Source organism: Sapajus apella, unplaced genomic scaffold (assembly GCF_009761245.1).
Source record: "Sapajus apella isolate SASKATOON/1434 unplaced genomic scaffold, GSC_monkey_1.0 scaffold94, whole genome shotgun sequence".
NCBI classification, from domain to species: domain Eukaryota; kingdom Metazoa; phylum Chordata; class Mammalia; order Primates; family Cebidae; genus Sapajus; species Sapajus apella.
The window spans coordinates 4390348-4414427 of record NW_022437034.1 but is presented as its reverse complement, the minus strand read 5'-3'; the positions used below and the strand labels follow the sequence as shown (position 1 = coordinate 4414427).

The 24080-nt window shown below is 38.3% G+C and overlaps 1 protein-coding gene across 2 annotated transcripts in view; it reads left to right on the top strand.

The window, feature by feature from the left end:
* The window catches only part of ECD (ecdysoneless cell cycle regulator), a 32974-nt gene extending 11075 nt beyond the window's left edge, over window positions 1-21899 (top strand). For both annotated transcript variants that reach the window (XM_032256345.1, XM_032256346.1), the window contains exons 4-14: window positions 1919-2006; window positions 2121-2299; window positions 3179-3371; window positions 5105-5233; window positions 7375-7503; window positions 9480-9565; window positions 16306-16412; window positions 16544-16727; window positions 17656-17723; window positions 19260-19474; window positions 21610-21899. In XM_032256345.1, coding sequence (XP_032112236.1) covers window positions 1919-2006; window positions 2121-2299; window positions 3179-3371; window positions 5105-5233; window positions 7375-7503; window positions 9480-9565; window positions 16306-16412; window positions 16544-16727; window positions 17656-17723; window positions 19260-19474; window positions 21610-21840 — 1609 coding nt within the window. In that variant the 3' untranslated portion in view covers window positions 21841-21899. The remainder of the gene's footprint in view (window positions 1-1918; window positions 2007-2120; window positions 2300-3178; window positions 3372-5104; window positions 5234-7374; window positions 7504-9479; window positions 9566-16305; window positions 16413-16543; window positions 16728-17655; window positions 17724-19259; window positions 19475-21609) is intronic.
* The last annotated feature ends 2181 nt before the right edge of the window (window positions 21900-24080 follow it).

Here is a 24080-nt window from a genome sequence, read left to right as displayed (position 1 = left end):
CTGCCTGATTTTTGTTTTTTTTTTTTTGTTTTTTTTTTGAGACGGAGTTTCGCTCTTGTTACCCAGGCTGGAGCGCAATGGCGCGATCTCGGCTCACCACAACCTCCGCCTCCTGGGTTCAGGCAATTCTCCTGCCTCAGCCTCCTGAGTAGCCTGGATTACAGGCACGCGCCACCATGCCCAGCTAATTTTTTGTAGTTTTAGTAGAGACGGGGTTTCACCATGTTGACCAGGATGGTCTTGATCTCTTGACCTCGTGATCCACCCGCCTCGGCCTCCCAAAGTGCTGGGATTACAGGCTTGAGCCACCGCGCCCGGCCATTGATTTTTGTATTTTTATAGAGACAAGGTTTCGCCATGTTGGCCAGGCTGGTCTTGAACTCCTGACCTCAAGTGATCCATCTGCTTCAGCCTCCCAAAGTGCTGGGATTACAGGCATGAGCCACTGCACCTGGCCTATTTTTTAAATTGACAAATAAAAATTGTGTATATTTATTACGTATAACATGTTGTCTTGAAATACATATATATTGTAGGATGGCTGAATTGAGCTCATAACATATATCACTTCACATACTTATTTTTTTGTGTGTGGTGAGAATATTTAAAATCTGCCTTAGCAAGTTTCAAGAACACAATACATTGTAGGCTGGGCACAGTGGCTCACACCTGTAATCCTAGCACTTTGGGAGGTTGAGGCAAGAGCATCACATGAGGTCAAAAGTTGGAGACCAGTATGGCCAACATGGTGAAACCCCATCTCTACTAAAAATACAAAAATTAGCCAGGTGTGCTGGCGCACGCCTGTGGTCCCAGCTTCTCGGAAGGTTGAGGCAGGAGAATCAATTGAGCCCAGGAGGCAGAGCTTGCAGTGGGTGTGACTCCACCACTGCACTCCAGCCTGGGTAACAGAATGAGACTCTGTCTCAAAGCTAAACTAAAATAATAAAAATAAAAGTATAGAGCTAGAATGGTATATAACAGTATATAAAATACACTGTGTCTTGTGTATCAAAGGGAGAAAATACAAATATATATTTCTATAGCTAGATTATGCATAAGCAAACTCTAGAAGGATATACAAGAAGCAGCAGTGATATGTGTAGGGTTGAGCAGATGGGAACAATAGTAGGAGGGAGACTTTTTCATTTTGTAACTTTTAATATATTTTTAAAAATTTTACCCACGTGAATGTATAACCTATTAAAACTTTTAAATTTAAAAACGTGATGCAGGCTGGACACAGTGGCTCATGTCTGTAATCCCAGCACTTTGGGAGGCCGAGGTGGGTGGATCACCTGAGGTCAGGAGTTCGAGACCAGCTTGGCCAACATGGTGAAACCCCGTCTCTCCTAAAAATACTAAAATTAGCCAGATGCTGTGGTGGGCACCTGTAATCCCAACTACTTGGGAGGCTGAGGCAGGAAAATCGCCTGAACTTGGGAGTGGTGGTTGTAGTGAGCTGAGATCAGGCCACTGCACTCCAGCCTGGGCAACAAAGCCAGACTCTGTCAAAAAAAAAAAAAAAAAAAAAAAAAAAAAAAGTGATGCAAATTATTATCTTTTCAGGTCCAAATACCACCTGTTACATGAAGGCTTTTCTAATCTCAGCTATGTTTTTTTTTCTTTTGGAACCCTATAATATTTTGTGTATTTTCATATTTTTGTCTAATATTTCTTTATGTAAATTGCTTATCTTCTCTCCTTATCATCTACCTTCAACTCCTCCTTACAATCTTATAGTCTCCTTCAGTGATTAATGTTATCTTAAATATTTTTCTTTCTTATAGCTATGTACACATGGTTCATATTCAAATATCTACTAAGATGAAAAGGAAAATGTATTAGAATAAAACTGTTTTGGTTACTAGCAAATATGTGCTTTTTGAATGCAAAATTGGAAATTTTCTTGCATTAGGATTGAAGACAATGATGGCGAATTCTTGTTAATAGAAGCTGCTGACTTTCTCCCTAAATGGTTGGATCCTGATAATAGCACCAATAGGGTATGTATATCTAAGTTTAGAAAATTTACAGAGATGAAATCATATTGGATTACATTCATATGTACCTAGAGTTTGCCAGTGCCCCCTATGAAAATTAAAATGTACTATTTGCAGGTATTTTTCCACCGTGGGGAATTGTGTATTATTCCTGCACCAAGAAAATCTGGAGAAGAATCTTGGTTACCCAACACACCCCCAACAATTCCACAAGCGTTGAATATAATCTCAGCACATCCAGAAAAAATACTTGCTTCAGAATCTATACGAGCTGCTGTGAATAGACGCATCAGAGGGTAAGAAAAATTCACTTTCGTTGCTGATTAAGGAATCTTGTAGTTTCATGTAGTTCAGTCTTTCTTTGATTTTTGTTTTCCTTTAAGTTCTGTTGGACTTAGTCTTTCTCTGACTATAAAATGTCTTTCACCTATATTAATGCTAATTTTCATTTTGTGTTCATTCCTCTTTATGAAATTGACTAATAAATTAAACTTACAGATTTTAAAACGTCTTTAAATTCCCATTCAGAAGGGTTATAATCTTGTCCCAATATTTTTGCATTTATTTACCCTAGATATCATGGCTAAGTATGAGCTCTATCCATGGGTAAAAAATTTGAGACCTTCAAAAAACAGAAACCTAATGGAGCACAAGGTGCTCAGGTTTTTTCTGTTGTTCTGGGTCTCTATATGGCATTCTTTGACCTATGTCAGAATACAGTTTCTGAATAAAACTTCAGCTTTTATTAAGAAAAGAAGATCTTAACCTAGCAACATATTAGTTCATCCATTCAAATTTGGGTGCCTATTAAATGTGTAGCACAATTTAGGACTTAACAATATTAAAAATCTATTTTAGCTTCAGTATACTTTGTACCATTCTTTTAGAAGAAAAACTTTCATTTTATCTTTACTCCAAAGTATAATAGGGTTTTTTGTTTTATTTTTGAACTACAATAATCCCTTTTCTTTATTTTCCATTTCTTCCTCCTTTTTCTTTTTCCTTCTTTCTTATAGTCTTAAGTATATGTGCAGTATCTGTTTTCATCTCTCTTGTCACTCTCTGCATACTGCTCTTGATGAACAAAGACACGATGTCGAAAAGAAAGTGAATGATATAAGAATTCTAGGTATTTGTATATTGTAAAATGAAAATAATTATGTTACCTGTTCCAGGTACCCAGAAAAAACTCAGGCCTCCCTTCATCGAGCACACTGCTTTCTTCCTGCTGGCATCGTGGCAGTGCTAAAGCAGCGCCCCAGATTGGTGGCTGCAGCAGTCCAGGCATTTTACCTACGAGACCCTATTGACCTGCGAGCCTGTCGTGTTTTCAAGACATTCTTGCCTGAAACTCGAATAATGACATCGGTGAGATTTCTATCTTGGTCATTTAGTTTCTCTCACGGGAAACAGAGTTGAAACATTATTATTTTTTTCTTTTTATATTTCTCAGTGCTCAGTGAATGAAACATTATTTTTGTTGCTCTCTAGAAAAAACAAGGAAATATTCTGTTTTTTCATAGCATGTTGATATAGGTTGAATATTCCTTATCTGAAATGCTTGGGACCAGAAGTATTTCAGATTTCAGATTTTTTTTTTGGATTTTGGAATATTTGCATTATACTTACCAGTTGAGCATTCCAAATCTGAAAATGTGAAATCTCACAACTTTGAGCATATCTGTTGGCACTCAAAAAGTTTTGGATTTTGGAACATTTTAGATTTCAGATATTCACGTTGGGGATACTCAAACTATACACATTTTTTCTTCTATCCAGTGAAGGAAATTTTCAAGATACCTGACTCCCCATTTTATACTCAATGTTTCATACCTATTTTTGACCATATTTTTCTATTTCTATAATTATTTCCTCCTTTTTTTTTTAGGCAGAGTCTTGCTGTGTTACCCAGGCTGGAGTGTAATAGAGCCATCTCAGCTCACTGCAGCCTCTCTGCCTTCTGGGCTCAAACGATCCTCCTGCTTCCCGAGTAGCTGGGACTACAGGTGCCTCCCAAGACACCTGGCTAATTTTTGTATTTTTAGTAGAGACAGCATTTCGCCATGTTGGCCAAGCTGGTCTTGAACTCCTGACTACAAGTGATTCATCCATCTTGGCCTCCCAAAGTGCTGGGATTACAGGCATGAGCCACCATGCCTGGCCTAATTATTTCCTTCTCAACAATAAAACATTTCATCTCTTCCAGGAAATTAAGAATTATTCTTGGCCGGGCAGGGTGGCTCACACCTGTAATCCCAGCACTTTGGGAGGCCAAGGCAGGTAGATCACTTGAGCCCAGGCGTTCGAGACCAGCCTGGGCAACATGGTAAACCCCATTTCTACAAAAAATAAAAAAATTACCCAGGTGTGATGGCGGGCGCCTGTAATCTGCTTGGGAAGTTGAGGCAGGAGGATCGCTTGAGCCCAGGAGGTTGAGGCTTCAGTGAACCATGATTGCTCCACTGCACTCCAACCTGGGCAACAGAGCAAGACTCTGTCTCAGGAAAAAAAGAATTATTCTTTACCTTTCACCTCTTAAATTGCTGTATAATGTAACCAATGATAAAAATTTTACTAGTGATTACTAAAAAGTAGGCAGTAGGGTATTTTTTTTTTTTTTTTTAAAAAAGTCTTTTTTTGTCGCCCAGGCTGAGTGCAGTGGTGCAGTCTTGGCTCACTGCAACCTCCACTTCCTGGGTTCAAACAATTCTCTTGCCTCAGCCTCCAGAGTAGCTGGGATTACAGGTATGCACCACCTTGCCTGGCTAATTTTTGTGTTTTTAGTAGAGACAGGGTTTCACCATGTTGGCCAGGCTGGTCTCAAACTCTGACCTCAGGTGATCTGCCTGCTTCGGCCTCCAAAAGTGCTGGGATTACAGGCATGAGCCACCATGCCCAACCAGCCACAGGGTAAATTTTATGGTATGTGAGTTGTATCTCAATACAGCTGTTAAAAACAAGTAGGCAGTTAATAGGTTGAATTTTCTTTGCATTTCATATGAATTTGAAGCTTATAAATGGACTTCTTACTTAACTCTGAAGTGATATTCACAATTTTAATTTCAGGAAAAGACTCATGTATTTTGTGTCTTGATGCCCAGGTCACATTCACTAAATGTCTGTATGCACAGTTGGTGCAACAAAGGTTTGTGCCAGACCGGCGGAGTGGATATAGGCTGCCTCCTCCATCTGATCCCCAGTACCGAGCCCATGAATTGGGCATGAAATTGGTAATGTTGAACCGGAAATGTTGTTTTCTTTCATTATGTAAACAGGCTCTTAATAGAATAGTGGCACAATATAGAAAGCCCAGAAATACACCCTATTTATGTAAGAATGTAGTAAAATGTGGCATTTGAAATTAGAATGAAAAAATTTATTGTTTAGTAAGTGACGATGGGATAAGTGTGAAGCCATCTGAAAAACTGAAGTTTACCAGAATAAATTCCAATTGGATCAAATATTTAAACATAAAACTTGAAACTCTACAATTTGAAATACAAACAAGAACTTTTTATAATCTGAATAGGAAAGGCCTTTCTAAGTATGACTTGAAATCAGAAGCTATCAAAGGGCAAACTGATTAATTATGCAAAAATTAAGCATTTCTGCATGGGAAAGAAAAACTCCATAAATAAAGTCAAAAGATAGCAAACCTGGAGAAAGTTATATTTGCAATCTAAATGAAAAAGAGCTGACTTCTCTAATATATAAAGTGTTCATTTAAGTCAATATGAAAAAGATAATACCAACCAATTAATTTTAAAATGTACAGGAACTATGAAAATAGCCCACAGAAAGGAAGTACAGGTGACCTTTAAGTTAAACATATGAAAAATATTGAATCTTACTCACAATAAAAGAAATACACTTTAAAGCTACAAAATAGTGTTTTTCATCATTATGTTAGCATGTATCAAATGGCTTGATAATACATACTGGGTTGTTGAGAAAATATATAGAAAAAAGCACACTCTCAGACATTGTTGGTAGGAATATAAATTGATTGTATCCCTTATGAGAACATTTTGGCAAAATAGATGCTCCATGACTCACAGTGGGGTTACTTCCTGATAGACCCATCAAAAATTGAAAATATCATAAGTCAAAAATGTATTTAATGCATCTAACCAAATGAACATCATAGCTCAGCCTAGCTTAAATAGGCTACCTTAAATAGGCTCAGAATACTTACATTAGCATACAGTTGGGGGAAATCATCTAACAGAAAGCCTATTTTATAATAAACTTTGAGTATGCTGTGTAATTTATTGAATACAGTACAGTATTGGTTGATTGTGATCACTTTGCCAACTGCAGCTTGCTGCTACTGTGTATCCAGCATTATGAGAGAATGCGTATTGCTAGTCTGCGAAAAGATAAAAATTCTAAGTAAGGTTTCTGCTGAATGCACATGGCTTTCATACCATCATAAAGTCAAAAAATTGTTAAGTCAAACTATCATAAGTTGGGGACTGTCTGTTATCCATCAACATTTAAAATGCACAAACCCTTTTGATCATCATTTTCACTTCTAGAAAATTATTCTCTCTGTATTTTAAGTATGCACAAGGACATATTTGGAGCATACTCATGACAGCATTGTTCATAGCAGCAAAAGATTGGAAACTACTTAAATGTCCATTAGTAGGGTAATAGTTAGATAAATTGTGCTCTAGCCATGAAGTAAGATGAATGAATTTGTGTGTGCTCATGTAAATGATCTCCAAGGTATATGGTTTAGTGTAAAAAGCAAGGTATAGATAGTGTGTATGCGTTCATTGAGCAACAAAAGGTGTGGAGTAAACTGCATACAGAGAGGCACACACATATCTACTTCAGTGTGTAGATTACTTCTGAAAGGATGTGCAAGAAGTTGGTAACAGTGTTCTCTAGCTTAATCAGGGAAGTTCCCTGTTTTGAATTGTTTAACCATGTGCATCTTATATTTTTTTAATCAAAGGACTTTTTAAATGAAGTGATTTCCTCCCTTTACTATGTCTGAGATCATGTTCAGTTTATGTATAATTTCTGCTGGACAAGAAATCTTTTGTCACCCTTTTCATAATTAAACAAAAAATAAATAGAAATTTCTGGTTTTGTAATCAGCAGGAAAAGGAATCTCTTTGAAGAGAACAGGAATCTTGGTTGTATATCATTTTCTTTCCCTTTATGATTTTTACTATTCTATGATGATTAAGAAACTTGGAAATAAGTTTATGTTTTTCATAAAATTTAAAAAGTGTTATAATTGTCCAAATGCCCATGTATCCAGTCACCTAGTTTTAGAGTGTGGCTAAGTGGAAAGAAAGTAATGTAAGATACAGAAAAAAAGGAACTTCATAACAAAAATTCTACCTATCTCATCTAGGCTCATGGATTTGAGATCTTATGTTCCAAATGTAGCCCACATTTTTCTGACTGCAAGAAATCCCGTGTGACTGCCTCACCACTCTGGGCCAGTTTCCTTGAAAGTCTGAAAAAGAATGATTACTTTAAGGTAGGACTTGCAATGTATTGGTTTTTAAGTATGCAATCCAGACAAAATCATGCCAGTGACTTAAAGTCCTATGGTCCATGTTTAAATGTGTGACATAATTATGGAAGGTAGAGTTAAAGGAGACTTTCCTAGTTCAGTGATAATGAAGGCGGTATCTATGAACTGTTTCCAGTATTAGAGAAAAACTAGTACTGTTTATATTAAATGATGAAAGTGATTATTTGTACCAGATAAAATAACTTGCAAAAACTGGATAACACAAACATGAAAAACACCAGTTAGCTAAGTGTATTAGGTGAATAGATCTCTCAAAAATTGAAGAAAAAGAAGAAAAGAAAAGAAAACACTGGATAGGAAAATTAGCAAAGGGTTAGATTTTAAAATTTATTAAAAGATACCTAGTAAATTTCTCTTAAAGTATTCAACTTCACAAGTAGTAAAGATATACATATGAACACAGTAATGGAGAATGTCTTTCATGTATGTACAAAAGGATATGAATGATATTCAGTGCTGTTGAGAGTATGGTAAAACTAATACTCCTATACCTTGCTGGTAACATTGCAAATTGGTAGAACCTTAATTGGAAAGTAATTTGGTAGTGTCTTCCAAGAGCTATGGAAAGGTTCAAACTTGGAACCTTCACTTTGAATAATCTTTTAAAAGGAAATATCTAAGAAGTAGAAAAGTTCATAAGAATATGATGATGATAAAGATGGCATAGCAATATGAAAAGTACTTATTATATTATAGTATATATATCGTGGGTTTTTTGTTTGTTTGTTTTTTGAGATGGAGTTTCACTCTTGTTGCCCAGGCTGGAGTGCAATGGCATGATCTCAGCTCTCGGCAACTTCCGCCTCCTCAGTCCAAGCGATTCTCCTGCCTCAGCTTCCCGAGTAGCTGGGACTACTGGTTCACACCACCACACCCGGCTAATTTTTGTATTTTAGTAGCAATGGGGTTTCACCATGTTGGGCAGCCTGATCTTTAACTCCTGACCTCAGGTGATCCACCCGCCTTGGCCTCCCAAAGTGCTAGGATTACAGACATGAGCATGAGCCACTGTGCCCAGCTATTATTGTTGTTGTTGTTGTACAGGGTCTCGCTCTGTCGTGCAAACCGGAGTGTTGTAGCAGGATCATAGCTCACTGCAGCCTTGAACTCCAGGGCTCAAGTGATCCTCCTGCCTCAGCCTGTCAAATAGCTGAGACTATAGGCATGTGCCACCATGCCTGGCTAATTTTATTATTTTTTTTCTTTTTAGTAGAGTTGAAGTCTTGCTATGTTGCCCAGGCTGGTCTTAAACTCATGTCCTCAAGTGATCCTACCACCTCTGCATCCCAAAGTACTGGAATTATAGGCATGAGCCATGGTGCCCAGCCAGTATATTCTTAAAAAAATGTAAAATACTAAGTATGACTACCACTATAAATATGCATTTAGAAAACACAAACGATAGTAATGGTGGGATTTTGCCATTTTTTATTCTACTTGGCAAACTTTCTGTACTTTGTTTTGTGAATTACTAATTAGTTATATCTTTTTTTAATTCTTGTTTTTGTTTGTAGAGGCAGGGTCTCACCATGTTGCCCAGGCTGGTGGTCTCAAACTCCTGAGCTCAAGCAGTCTGCCCACTTCATCCTCCCAAAGTGTTGAGATTACCAGGCATGAGCCACTGCACCCAACCAATTATATCTTAATAATTAAGTAAAAGAAAATAGTAGAAAACTCTCCAAACTGGAAATAGACCTGTAATGGTGAAAAAAATTAGGAACCACTACATGTAGCCGAGTCCCCTCATTTGAAGAAACTGGAGTTCAGACAGGCACATTAATGACAAAACAGGACCTAGGCCTTGGGCCACATGATTCCTGAGCAGTAGACTATTTGCTGCCTCTCTGAAAGTTGCTGGTGAGCACATTATTTTAATGACAACTTGTGAGTAACGTTCTGATGGACCATTTTTTTTTAAGGGATTAATAGAAGGTTCTGCTCAGTACCGGGAAAGACTAGAAATGGCAGAGAATTACTTCCAGCTCTCAGTAAACCGGCCAGAAAGGTGAGTTATTGTTAAGACTCCTACTGCCAAGATTGGTATTTAGATCGTTTTTTTTATTTTCTATTTTATTTATTTATGGTATTGTATTGTATTTTTATATGGAGTCTCACTTTGTCACCCAGGCTGGAGTGCGGTTGCACAATCTCAGCTTGCTGCAACCTCCGCCTTCCAGGCTCAAGCGATTCTCTCTCCTCAGCCTCCTGAGCAGCTGGGACTACAGGCATGCACCATCACACCCGGCTGATTTTTTATTTTTTTGTATTTTCAGTAGAGACGGGTTTCACCAGGTTGACCATGCTGGTCTCAAACTCCTGACCTCAAGTGATCTGCCCACTGAAGCCTTCCAATGTGCTGGGATTATAGGCATGAGCCACCACACCCAGCCTAGATAATTATTTTTAAATAATAAAGTTTGTTGCTATAAAAGTAACATATACATTTAGTATAGCAAATACAGAAGGATGTGACAAGGAAAAAATTTGTACCAGAGAGTCAACCAGTGTTATCACTTTAATTTATTACCTTCCAGGGTTTGTTCCCCCCCCCCCCCGCCCCGCCCTCAGTTGATTTTTGTTATAGAATGGCCAGGCACGGTGGTTCACACCTGTGATCCCAACACTTTGGGAGGCTGAGGCAGGCAGATCACTTGAGGCCAGGAGTTTGATACCAGCCTGGCCAATGTGGTGAAACCTCATCTCTATTTAAAATACAAAACTTAGCCGGACATGGTGGCTTGCGCCTGCAGTTCCAGCTACTCAGAAGGCTGAGGCATGAGAATCACTTGACCCTGGGAGGCAGAAGTTGTAGTGAGCTGTGATCATGCCACTGCACTCTAGCCTGGATGACAGAGCAAGACCCTGCCTCAAAATAAAAAAGAGAAAGAAATCTTGCATCCTCCTCTATATGATTTTACTCATCATGATATCACATTTTTCATGGCATTACAAAGTCTCTATAAACATAATTTTTGAAAGTTGCACAATATTGCTCGGCATGGTGGCTCACACCTGTAATCCCAGCACTTTGGGAGGCCAAGGTGGACAGATCATGAGGTCAAGAAGTGGAGACCATCCTGACCAACACGGTGAAAACCCATCTCTACTAAAAATATAAAAATTAGCTGGGTGTGGTGGCGCGTGCCTAAAGTCCCAGCTACTCGGGAGACTGAGGCAGGAGAATCACTTGAATCTGCCACTGCACTTCAATCTGGTGACAGAGCGAGGTTGAAAAAAAAAAAGCTGCACAATATTTCGGCAAATGGATGTACCACAATTTACTCAACTATTTTTTGCTGTTGGGGGAAAATATTGCAAGTAGCTTAAATGTCCAACATCTTAATTAATGTTACAGGAGAGGCTCCCATTCTGCACACCAACATAATTTTTAAACAGTTTGAAACCAAACTTCCATCTCCCTCCAGAGCTATCGTTGAATTCCTAATGTTTGTGGGTTTTTTTAAATAGCTGAATTAATATCATAGACTTTTTTTTAAGATTTACCTTTCATTTTCACTTTTTTCATTTATTATTATTATTTATTTTTACTTATTTATTTATTTTTTTAGACAGAGCCGTGCTTAGTTGCCTAGGCTGGAGTGCAGTGCTCCACCTCCCGGGTTCAACTGATTGTCCTGCCTCAGCCTCCTGAGTAGCTAGGATTATAGGCACGCACCACCACACCTGGCTAATTTTTGTATTTTTAGTAGACAGGGTTTTGCCATGTTGGCCAGACTCCTGACCTCAGGTGATCCACCCACCTTGGCCTCCCAAAGTGCTGGGATTACAGGCATGAGCCACCACACCTAGCCATTAATTTTATATTTTTAATTATTATGGATGCATACTAGTTATACATATTTGTGGAGTACATGTGATTACACACATAATGTACATGTAGCGTGCAATGCATAATGATCAAATCAGGGTAATTAAGCTTTTCATCACGTCAAGCATTTATCATTTCTTTGTGTTAGGAATATTTTTAGTTATTCTATTTTTTTAAGGTATATTGAACTATATAATTAATTATTGTTAACTGTAGTTACCTTATTGTGCTACCAAACACTAGCTCTTTTTTATTTTTTTAAAATATCTTTTGGGGTTTGCCAGGAAGATGTTACAAAAAAGGGTTCCAGATCCAGACCCCAAGAGAGGGTTCTTAGATCTTGTGTATAAAAGAATTTGGGGTGAGTCCATAAAGTGAAAGTACATTTATTAAGAAAGTAAAGGAATAAAGAATGGCTACTCCATAGGCAGAGCAGCAAACACTAGCTCTTATTCCTTCTATTTAACTACATTTTGGTACCCATTAACTATCCCCTCTTTTTCTCCCACTCTCTGCTACCCTTCCCAGCCTCTGGTAACCATTATTATACTTTTTTTATTTTTTATTTTTTTTATTGAAACAGGGTCTCACTCTGTTGCCCAGGCTGCAATGCAGTCATGCAATCATAGCTCATTGTAGCCTTGACCTCCTGGGTTTAAGAGATTCTCCTACCTTGGCTTCTCAAAGTTCTGGGATTACAACTGTGAGCCACTGCACCCAGCCAACCATTATCCTGCTCTCTATCTCTGTGAGTTCAGAATTGTTTTTAGTTCCCACATATAATACCAGAGACTTTCCCCCAATTTATTAGAGATTGTAATAGTGAAAAATTATAAGCAATCAAAGTATCTATCAATAATGGATACATGAATTGCATTGTATTTATATGATGGCCTACTTTCCAGTAGTTAACCAGAGATTAACTAAATATAAATATATCTGATTTAGGACTTATCAGTCTCAGTGCTACTGACATTTTGGATCTGATAATTTGTTGTGAAAGACTGGCTTGCACTTCATAGGAGATTTAACAGCAACCATGGCCTCTACCCAGCAAATATCAATAGCACTTCTCCCTCATCTTCCAATCATGACAACCAGAAATGTCTCCAGACATTGCCAAATTTCCTTGGGGGGCAAAATTGTCCCTGGTTGGGAACCACTGATCTAAATGAATAGATTTCAAAAATATAATGTCAGTGGGGAAAAAAAAAGCAAGTTATAAATACGTACAGTAATGGGCACCAAAAAAAAAAAAATAGAACAAATGAGTAAGACCTACTAATAGATAGCACAACAGGATGACTAAAGTCAATAATAACTTAATTGTACATTTAACATAGAGCGTAATTGGATTGTTGGTAACTCAAAGGATAAATGCTTGAGAGGACAGATACCTCATTCTCATGATGTGCTTATTTGCATGCCTGTGTCAAAACATCTCACATACCCTATAAATGTATATACCTAATATGTACTCACAAAAATTAAAATGAAAAAGAAAATAAACATATACAGTGTGGATGCTATGCATATAAAAATTTTAAATATACAAAATACTATACATTATTTATAGATACATATATATTTATTCAACAGATATTTATTGAGTGTCTCCTATGTGCCAGGCCCTATTCCAGGTGCTGGGGATACAATAAATGAACCCAAGGTGTCCTTGTCCTTATAGAGCTTACATGCTAATGTAGGAGAAAGACAGCACATTATATAATTTTAGATGGTGGTAAGTGCTATGAAGAAAAAGGAGTGTGTGGGGAGACAGGGGTAGAGACTGCTCTTCTAGATAGATTGGTAAAGGAAGACCTTTCTAAGGAAGTTTTCTTTGAGAAGGTACCTGAATCAAGTGAATGAGTGAGGCATTTGGGTATTTGGGGGAATAGCATTCCAGCAAAAAGACAGCCAGCAAATACAAGAAATAGAAATATATATACACAGAGAGAGAAAAGTGCAGAAGTGTACTTGAGAAAGCAGTCACTTCTGGGCAGCAGGACAGTGGATTGGGATAGGTGGCAGTGATCATCAAAGGAAACATTAATTTTCTCTACAATATTTTTAAGGTACATGATAAACCTGCACACTTTGTTGCCAATTTAAAATAAATAAGTAGGCCGGGTGTGGTGGCTCACGCCTGTAATCCCAGCACTTGGGGAGGCCAAGGTGAGCAGATCGCCTGAGGTCAGGAGTTCGAGACCAACCTGGCCAACATGGTGAAACCCCGTCTCCACAACAAATACAAAAAATTAGCCGAGTGAGGTGGCAGGCTTCTGTAACCCCAGCTACTCTAATTAAAAATAAATAAATAAATAGCCAGGCACAGTGGCTCATACCTCCTGTAATCCCAGCTACTTGCTGAGTGAGGTAGGAAGATTGCTTAAGCCCAGGAGTCAAGGCTGCAGTGAGCTGTGGTCATGCCACTGCACCCTAGCCTAGGTGACAGAGTGAGACCCTGTCTTAGAAAAAAAGAAAAAAAGCTATGCACGGAGACACTTATGTATTGAGTGGGTAACATAATGGTGATATGATTTGTTACGTAAATTGATGGCACCCTGTTTTAACTATTAAGGATGGAGCAAATCAAGTTGTATAAAGGACTTGTTTTAATTGAATAAACATTTGCATACCATGCAAAATCATGTAGGTGATGGGGAACTGTCTCAACTCTGTATTATTAATATATAAACATTACTAGGAGAGAGAAAAGAATAACCCAAATAATCATAACAAAAGGCAAGATAAAAATCATTCTGAAATATCAAATGCTAAAGAGAGTCAGTAGTGAGAAGGTAATTTCACTAGGGTAGAAGCAGAGACGCTAAAAAAAGAAAGATAATGGAAAGGTTCAGGGAGGAGGTATTTGCATTACATCTTAAAGAATGAGGATTTTTTTTAATGCATAAAGATGTTTATTGTTTTATATATGTGTATATATATGTGTGTGTGTGTGTATATATATATATATATATATATATTTTTTTTTTTTTTTTGAGATGGAGTTTCGTTCTTGTTACCCAGGCTGGAGTGCAATGGCGCGATCTTGGCTCACCGCAACCTCCGCCTCCTGGGTTCAGGCAATTCTCCTGCCTCAGCCTCCTGAGTAGCTGGGATTACAGGCACGCACCACCATGCCCAGCTAATTTTTTGTATTTTTAGTAGAGACGGGGTTTCACCATGTTGACCAGGATGGTCTCGATCTCTTGACCTCGTGATCCACCCGCCTCAGCCTCCCAAAGTGCTGGGATTACAGGCTTGAGCCACCGCGCCCGGCCTTTTTTTTTTTTTAAATGGAGTCTCACTCTAGTCACCCAGACTGGAGTGTAATGGTACGATCTCAGCTCACTGGAAACTCCGGCTCCTGGGTTCAAGCGATTCTTCTGCCTCAGCCTCCCAAGTACCTGGGATTATAGGCACCCACCACCATGCCCAGCTAATTTTTATATTTTTAATAGAGACAGAGTTTCACCATATTGGCCAGACTGGTCTCGAACTCCTGACTTCAGATGATCCGCCTGCCTCAGCCTCCCAAAGTGTTGGGATTACAGGGGTGAGCCACCATGCCTGGCCTGCAACATTGTTATATCAACAAATTCAAAACAAATGTTCATATGTAGAGAAGTGGTTAATTAAATTATGGCATGTTCTGGGAATGCTGTTTAGCTCAATGTTTTTCAGTGTAGCAAATCTATTTTGTAAGGACTTAGAAGGCCTTTCAAGTCGTACTAAGTAAAACTGACTGACCAATATGTTTATTATATTTCTGCATATTTGCTTTTTCCTTACTTATTTGATGGGTTTCTGCCTCAACCTTCTAAGTAGCTTGGACCACACACATGCACTACCATGCCTAGCTAATTTTGTTTGTTTTTTTGTTGAGACAGGGTCTCACTATGTTGTCCAGCCCCTGGACTCAAGTGATTGACCTAATGTGGTCCCCAAAGTGTTGGGATTACGGGCGTGAGCCACCCTACTCTGCTTCAGAGCCAAAGGAGAAGCGAATTGGGTAGATCGCTGAGCCTGTATCTTCCACTTAAATTAAATTAAATTAAATTAATGTATTTATTTTTTAAGACAGAGTCTTGTTCTGCTGCCCATGCTAGAGTGCAGTGGTGCAATCCTGCTCACTGCAACCTCTGCCTCCCAGGTTCAAGCGATTCTCCTGCCTCAGCCTCCCAAGTAGGGGATTACAGGCACATGCCCCCATGCCCAGTTAATTTTTGTATTTTTAGTAGAGACAAGGTTTCACCATGTTGGCCAAGTGAACTCCTTACCTCAAGTAATCTGCCCGCCTTGGCCTCCAAAAGTGCTGGGATTACAGGAATGAGCCACTGCGCCTGGCCTATCCTCCACTTTAATCAAAGCCATTTTTCTTTGAGCCCTTCTGTATTTTAGAATTACTGGTAAAAGTTTTATTTGATGAGGTTTCACCATGTTGGGCAGGCTTGTCTCGAACTCCTGACCTCAAGTGATCCGCCCCCCAAAAAAAAGTTTTTTTTATTTGATAATTCAAGAAGGAGATTTAAAAAATAAATAAAAATAAAAATTTTAAAAAAAGTTTTATTTGAGAAAAAGGGATCTGCAACCTAAAAGTATGCTTAAAAACAAATTAGAGCCAGGTATTTTGGCATGTACTTGTAGTGCTAGCTACCTGGGAGGTTGAAGTGGGGGATCTTTTGAACCCAGGAGTTTGAGTCCAGTCTGAGCAACAGTGAAACCCCATGTCTTAAAAAAAAAAGCAAAAACAAACAAGGAACTCCCAAATTAGACTAGTTAATCCCTATAAAGTAATTATAGTATGTATAAAAACAATTTTGTAGAGGTTCCAACTTTAAAAGACTGTGTATTTATGATTACTATTCTAGGTTCTTTTATGAAGAAATACTCATGTTTTTCATTTTTTATAGTTCTCTTGCTATGAGCCCAGGCGAAGAAATCTTAACCTTATTACAGACAATGCCATTTGATATAGAAGACCTTAAGAAAGAAGCAGCTAATCTTCCCCCGGAGGATGGTAAGTGATGGACTGGGATATAGTGGAAGGGTTAAAAAAAATTAAAATCTTCTACTAAGTCTCACAGGATCCTCTCCTGAAAGGACTTATGTGAATGTAGAATGGCAATATTATGCTTTCTTCTTTTTCAGGTGACCAGTGGTTAGATCTCTCAGCAGATCAGCTGGAGCAGCTGCTACAGGAAGCTGCTGGCAAAAAAGAATCAGAGTCTATTTCCAAGGAGAAGGAGCAGAACTATAACTTAACTCAAGTCTCAGAGAGCGTGAAATCTTTCATATCCAAAGTCTCAACCCACAAGGGAGCAGAGCTGCCTAGGTAATTTGCGTAAAAGTATAAATATATAAATAGTTAGAACCCAAATGTTGAAATCATTGGCCATTGCCATTTCTACTTTTTTTTTTTTTAGTAAATGAGTTGTACTGCTTTCTTTTTTGTACCTAGTATAGTGACAACTTATTTATCTGAAATCAGATTTCTAGAAGCCTCATCCTTTGCAGTCCTTGAAATAAGCCAGAAAGGTCACCCAACAGGTCTAAAAACCATCATCTAGAACCACACAGGGAAACCATGTATTTTACTCTTTGATAGCCTTATGGGCTCAACATTTAGCTTTCAACAAGTTCAGACTTCTGATCTCCCACCCTACAAGCAGATTGGAAACTGAAAACTCAAAGGGATTCATCAGAGGCAGAAATAATAACAGAAATGTGAAATTACATTTGGCAAGTAACAAGAAAAACAGGTAGATAGAATTGTTACTTGTGTATCAAATATATCATTTTTAGTGTTGATGCTCTTGAACCTGGTGAAAGATCTAAATTTATGTTTGGTATTCTTTCTTTAATAAGGGAGGGATAAGGGAAGATATGTTCTTGTTTATTTTTTAAGCTTTAGTTCTTAAAAAAAATAGGCTTTATTTAAATTAACTCAAATAAATAATGCTTTTACTAATGCTAGATATCTTACTGGGGCTAGAGAGTGGGTAGGTCCCTAAATTAGCATAAGTTAAATGTACATAAACAAGATGCAGTTTTTACTTTTCATTTATCAGACTTTCCCATTTCTGTTGTCCTACAAGGCCAGTAAGCTCAAGGATTTTTAAGACTTAAACTACAATTTTTCTTGCTGTGCCTCCTTAAAAATTCTATCTTTGGTAGCTTTCCTAAGAATGGTGCCACTTTAGAAAAGTTTCAAACAGTTATATTTACAATAAATTAATCGTCTTTGTCCTTTAATATTGCAGAGAACCTTCTGAGGCTCCAATCACTTTTGATGCAGATTCTTTTCTTAATTATTTTGATAAGATTTTAGGTAAGTAATGGTGTGATGTTCACTTCCATTTTAAAACTCTAAGTAGCATGGCTGTTGCTAGAGCATTGGCTTATTAGATATTTCAGAAGCCAAAATATTTGGTTTCTCTTCCTGGTTTTGAGTTGCTTTCAACCGTGAACTACTACCCATCAACAATTTTGTAGAGGCTGCCTAGCTCAGTGCTTGACGTATGTAGTAGCTGCTCATTAAATATTTGAGAGTGACTGAATGCTGTGTGTTTAAATAGGGTTTTATCTTGGCTCCCATATTATATTGTTCTTTCTTTTTTAGAATTTCTGTGCTCACAAATCAATAAGAAAAAGACAACCCGGGCCGGGCGCGGTGGCTCAAGCCTGTAATCCCAGCACTTTGGGAGGCTGAGGCGGGTGGATCACGAGGTCAAGAGATCGAGACCATCCTGGTCAACATGGTGAAACCCCGTCTCTACTAAAACTACAAAAAATTAGCTGGGCATGGTGGCGCGTGCCTGTAATCCCAGCTACTCAGGAGGCTGAGGCAGGAGAATTGCCTGAACCCAGGAGGCAGAGGTTGCGGTGAGCCGAGATCGCGCCATTGCACTCCAGCCTGGGTAACAAGAGCAAAACTCCGTCTCAAAAAAAAAGAAAAAAGAAAAAGACAACCCAATAAAAAATTATAATATGTATGTACAGAACTGTGTAGATAAAGATTAGGATACCCAGAAACTGCTAAAAGATGCTTACCTTTGGGAAGAGAGTGAGACTTGAGGCAATACCTGTATGGCTCGAATGTTTACATCAAAATATATTCATTTATTAGATAGTATTTAAATTTTTTTTTTTTTTTTTTTAGACGGGAGTTTCACCATGTTGGTCAGGCTGGTCTTGAACTCCCGACCTCAGGTGATCTGCCCGCCTTGGCCTCCAAAGTGCTTGGATTACAGGCGTGAGCCACCATGCCCGGCTGGTAGTATTTAAATTTTCTTTTTTTTTTTTTTTTTTGAGACGGAGTCTCGCTCTTGTTACCCAGGCTGGAGTGCAATGGCGTGATCTCGGGTCACCGCAACCTCCGTTTCCTGGGTTCAGGCAATTCTCCTGCCTCAGCCTCCTGAATAGCTGGGATTACAGGCACGCACCACCATGCCCAGCTAATTTTTTGTATTTTTAGTAGAGATGGGGTTTCACCATGTTGACCAGGATGGTCTCGATCTCTTGACCTCGTGATCCACCCGCCTCGGCCTCCCAAAGTGCTGGGATTGCAGGCTTGAGCCACCGCGCCCGGCAGTATTTAAATTTTTTAAGAAAAATATTTTAATTAATCGAATTCACTTTTTTTCAGGTAAATCTTTTGACTCAGCCCGTACACTTTTCCACAACATTAAATGTACACATATTTGCCAGCATTACCATTTGTAGAATGGATTTTTGTGAAGAAGATTGACTATGTGTATTAGTCTTTTTCTTTGGATAACATTCTAATTATTTTGAGATGTGTAGTAACTCAAAAAATAATAATAATAATTACCAAGTGGCTCTTTCTGTGTTGGGGTCTGTGTAGGGCCAAGGCCTCGTGAGTCAGATTCTGACTGTCTGGATGAGGAAGACTTTGAATGTTTAGATAGTGATGATGACTTGGACCTCGAAACACAGGAACCTGGTGAAGAGGCTTCTCTGAAAGGAACTCTTGATAATCTCAAGTCATACATGGCCCAGATGGACCAGGAACTAGCACACACCTGCATTGGCAAAAGTTTCACCACCAGGAAGCAAGTGGTATGTGTGTTTTTAACCTCTTTCTCTTTCTGAGTCTAGCATATCGGATAGCTAAAACTATATTTTATTATAGTTTTTCTTTTTTGGGTGTGTGAGATTTGAAATAAATAGGAGTGTTAATGGTTTTCCTGACTGGTAGGATAAAGGATTATAAACTTAATTTCCCTAACCATAAGCTTAATTATATTGCTTATTCTATGTTATCTATCAGGACTTAAAAAGTCATATAATATGCTCAAATTAGAATTCAATTGTACACTACTACTACTTAAATGGATTTTTTTTAAGGTAGTTAAAAAAACAGCTGGATGCGGTGGCTCACGCCTGTAATCCCAGCACTTTGGGAGACTGAGGCAGGCAGATCAGGAGGTTAGGAAATCCTGGCCAACACGGTGAAACCTCATCTCTACTAAAAATACAAAAATTAGCTGGGCGTGGTGGCATGCGTCTGTAGCCCCAGCTACTCGGGAGGCTAAGGCAGGAGAATCACTTGAACCCGGGAGGGAGAGGTTGCAGTGAGCCGAGATCACACGACTGCACTGGGTGATAGAGTGGGATTCTGTCTCCAAAAAAAAAAAAAGGAGTGCAGTGTTCTTTCTCTAGAGCTTTTGAGACTGTGCCTCAGGCCACAGTGGATTAAAACATAAAATAAGTAAATAAATAAACAGAGATCATCTTAAGCATCCAAATAACTTTCCAGTTTTAACAGTTTGTTTTGTATGTTTCCCTAATTTAGAGCCAAATTTAGAATTCACCTTCCATTTACATTTTCATGCTAGTTTTTATGCCACCACTGTTTAATCCTAAACAGAGGCGTTATGGAAAGAGCAAGGACCCTGGAGTCTTAGGGGTTAAGGTTTGAAGTCTAGCTCAGCTGTCCACTGTGAATGTATCTATACACCATTAATCCTCATGTCATAGAATTAACAGGAGAACCAAATGAGACAGCAGTAAAACCTATAATAGGCCCTTAATTAATGTTAATTCCCCTTGCTTTGGTCATCTAAACCACTTTAAAACTATAATCACTTCCAGAATTGTCAAAATCTAGTAGAAACCATACATTAGATTTATCTAAAGCAGTATTTCTTAAATTTTAATGTGAATATAAACCAAAGGATCATGTTACAATATATATTCTGATTACTCAGGTCTGGGATGAAGCTGAGATTTTTCTTTCATTATTTTACATTATTATTTATTTTTTATTTGAAATGAAGTCTCCCTCTGTCACCCAGGCTGGACTGCAGTGGCGCGAGCTCGGCTCACTGCACCCTCTGCCTCCTGGGTTTAAGCAGTTCTCCTGCCTCAGCCTTTCAAGTAGTTGAGACTGTAGGTGAGTACCACCATGCCTGGCTAATTTTTGTATTTTTAGTAGAGACGGGGTTTCGCCATGTTGCCCAGGCTGGCCCCAAACTCCTGACCTCAAGTGATCCACCCGCCTCGGCCACCCAAAGTGCTGGGATTACAGGCATGAGCCACCCCTCCCAGCTGAGATTTTCTGTTCTTAATAAGCCCCAAGCAATGGAGATTCTGCTGCTCCATGGACTACACTTTGGGTAGCAAGGATGTAAAAATCTATCAAGTTGTAATCTTTCAAATCCTTTCCCCAGCCTGTTTAACCGGAGGCCCAACTAACAATTTAGTCTTTGTGGTTGGAACCACAAAGCCTTGTGTTTTCACTTTTAAGCTTTTTCTTTGGGGGAAAAGAAAGGAACACTTACTTCTTTCATTTTGAAGAAATTTACAGTATTATTTCTTTTTACTTTTTTCTATCATCTCAAACACACGTGTGTATTATTTCTTTCTTTTAAGACTCTTAGACAAGTTGTAAAGGTAGCTTCTTAATTCTTTTATCCCTTGAGCTATTTCAAAATAGACATGCAATTTATTCGATTTGGAGGAATTTTCCCTGGGAAGAAGTGTATTATAATCTGTAGAACCAAGTTTTAATATGTGTGCTAGGCCATACAAGTTATTAGACTTCATTTTCAGTTTATATCACCAAGGCTAAGAAGTTTCCTTTTTAAATTGGAATGCAAATTTACATTGTTGCTTAGTTATCTTTTTATTTTAACCACCATGCAACCTAATGATATATTATCCCATAATTTTCTTTTCCCTCCATGAATAAGGAATCTGTATCCCAGAATACTGATAACAATTCAGATGAGGAAGATTCTGGTACAGGAGAATCTGTTATGGCACCAGTGGATGTAGACCTGAACCTGGTTTCAAATATATTGGAATCCTATAGCTCCCAAGCTGGACTGGCAGGACCTGCTTCCAATCTTTTACACAGCATGGGAGTGCAGCTGCCTGACAACACTGATCACAGACCAACAAGTAAGCCAATGAAAAATTAACCAGCAAATTTAGCTTCTCTTTTTTCTTTTTAAATAAATATTGAATCAAATTCTGTTCATTTCTAATTTACTCATTTGGTAAAAATGTTTCTTCATTACAAGTTTTACGGATTGACTTCTCCCCCATGTCCCAAATGTGGCCCTCTTGGCACAAGTCTTTGTGATCTTAACTGTGGTTTACACACAAGGTTTTGAACTCAGCAGGGTAGAATCTAGCCCCTAGACAGCCTTGAGATAAGATTCACACACTTCATTCTAAGGACACACCCTCCCACAATATATCCTTGAGGTAATTCTAAATGTTTAATTTCTCCCTTACCTTTATTCATCCTCGGATCAAAATTTCAAGTTGACAAATTTGGATACGATAAATCATTCACTTTTTTTTTTTTATTATTCTGACCTTATGAATGCATTAATGCCATTATCATTCACTTTTTCTTTTCAATTTTTTTAGTGAGGCATAACATACATATGGTTAAGTGCACAAATCTTAAGTGTACAGTCAGTGGATTTTTTTGCATGTATGTACCTAAATCAAGATATAGAACTTATTTACTTGTTAAATAACAGTTTATATCTCAATATAGGTCATATACCAAACAATTTACCCTTTAAATTATACAAGTCAGTGGCTTTTAGTATATTTACAAAATGGTGCAACCATCACTACCATCTAATTCTAGAATATTAGAAACCCCATGCTCACTAATAGTCTCTCATTCCTTCCTACTCCTAGCCCCTAGAAACCACTGGTCTACTTCCTGTCTTTATGGATTTGCCCATTTTGGACATTTCATACCTGATACTATACTTCTTTTAATTAATTGTTTTGATATTTAATATAACTGATATATTTATTGCTAAGATGAAATGTTTATTTCTTAAAATGATTCTCATATTCCTCTTAAATGAAGTATTATCTATATATCATAAAATTCACCATTAAAAGAAAGAGAAAGTCTTCTCTACAGATAGCTCCAATATTGGCCATGTTTTTATAATCTAGGTCTTTGGATTTTTCTTTATTATTGTATACAGCAGAGAGATGCCCTTACCATATCTTACCCTATCCAAGTAAAAACAATGGAAATAATTTCATACTGTTCCCTCTCCAGTGACCAAGGGAGGACTTAGGAGAATGGTAGTAGAGTTCTCATCTGAGAACTTACTATCAAAAACTAATAAAAATTAAATATGGCCAGGCATGGTAGCACATGCCTGTAAGCCGAGCACTTTGGGAGGCCAACGCTGGTGGATCACCTGAGTCAGGAGTTTGAGACTAGCCTGGCCAACATGGTGAAACCCCATCTCTACTAAAAATATGAAAATTAGCCAGGCGTGGTGGCAGGCGCCTATAATCCTAGCTACTCAGAAGGCTGAGGCAGGAGAATTGCTTGAACCCAGGAGGCGGAGGTTGCAGTGAACCAAGATCGCGCCATTGCACTCCAGCCTGGGCAATGAGCAAAACTCTGTCTCAAAGATAGATAAATAGATAAATATACCATACTCCGCTCCAATCCTTTCTCTTATTTTTATAACAGTGTTCATTGAAGTGAACTAAGGAAGTGAACTAAGAAAGTGACACATCAGATGATATTGTGTAACGTTTTAACATTTTTAAAATATTTTTATTATTTGTTGTGAGGCTACATTTCTCATGTTAAAAATGGGGTCCAGAAACTTTTGACCTGACATGAAAAATGTTATTAAAAAAAAAATGGGGTCCAGAATGCCATCCCAGCTTCACTGTGAGAAAAAGGTTTCCCCCCATTGCACTTGTGGTACATTAGGTTTTTCTTCATTGAGGATTAAATATTGTGTAGAGAAAGGGCAAAAGACAGGCAAAAATAGAAATGAATGTTTTTTTTTTTATTCCGGTTACCAGGGTTGACTTTCAGCCAGGCTTACAGGATTTTACTTGCTTTTCTATTCTGCATCATGCGCCCAGATGGGGTCTACTTATCCTTAGCACCTTCATAATTCATTGCCCACATATATGTTCTCAGGTCAGGTAGGCCCTGTACCAAAGTTTCTTTTATTTTTCTGCCATTTTTAGTACCCCAAGCCTGCCCTTTTCTGCCTCAGCTTTCAAATATCCTTGGGGTTCTACAGCAAAGCTCTCTTCCCACTCACTACTGAGAAGCAAAGTTCAATGTTGCAGCTCCTGCTGTTAGCCATTCTCATTTTTTCTTTTCCAAAAACACATTAATCAAAGAACAAACAGTTACTCCATGGTA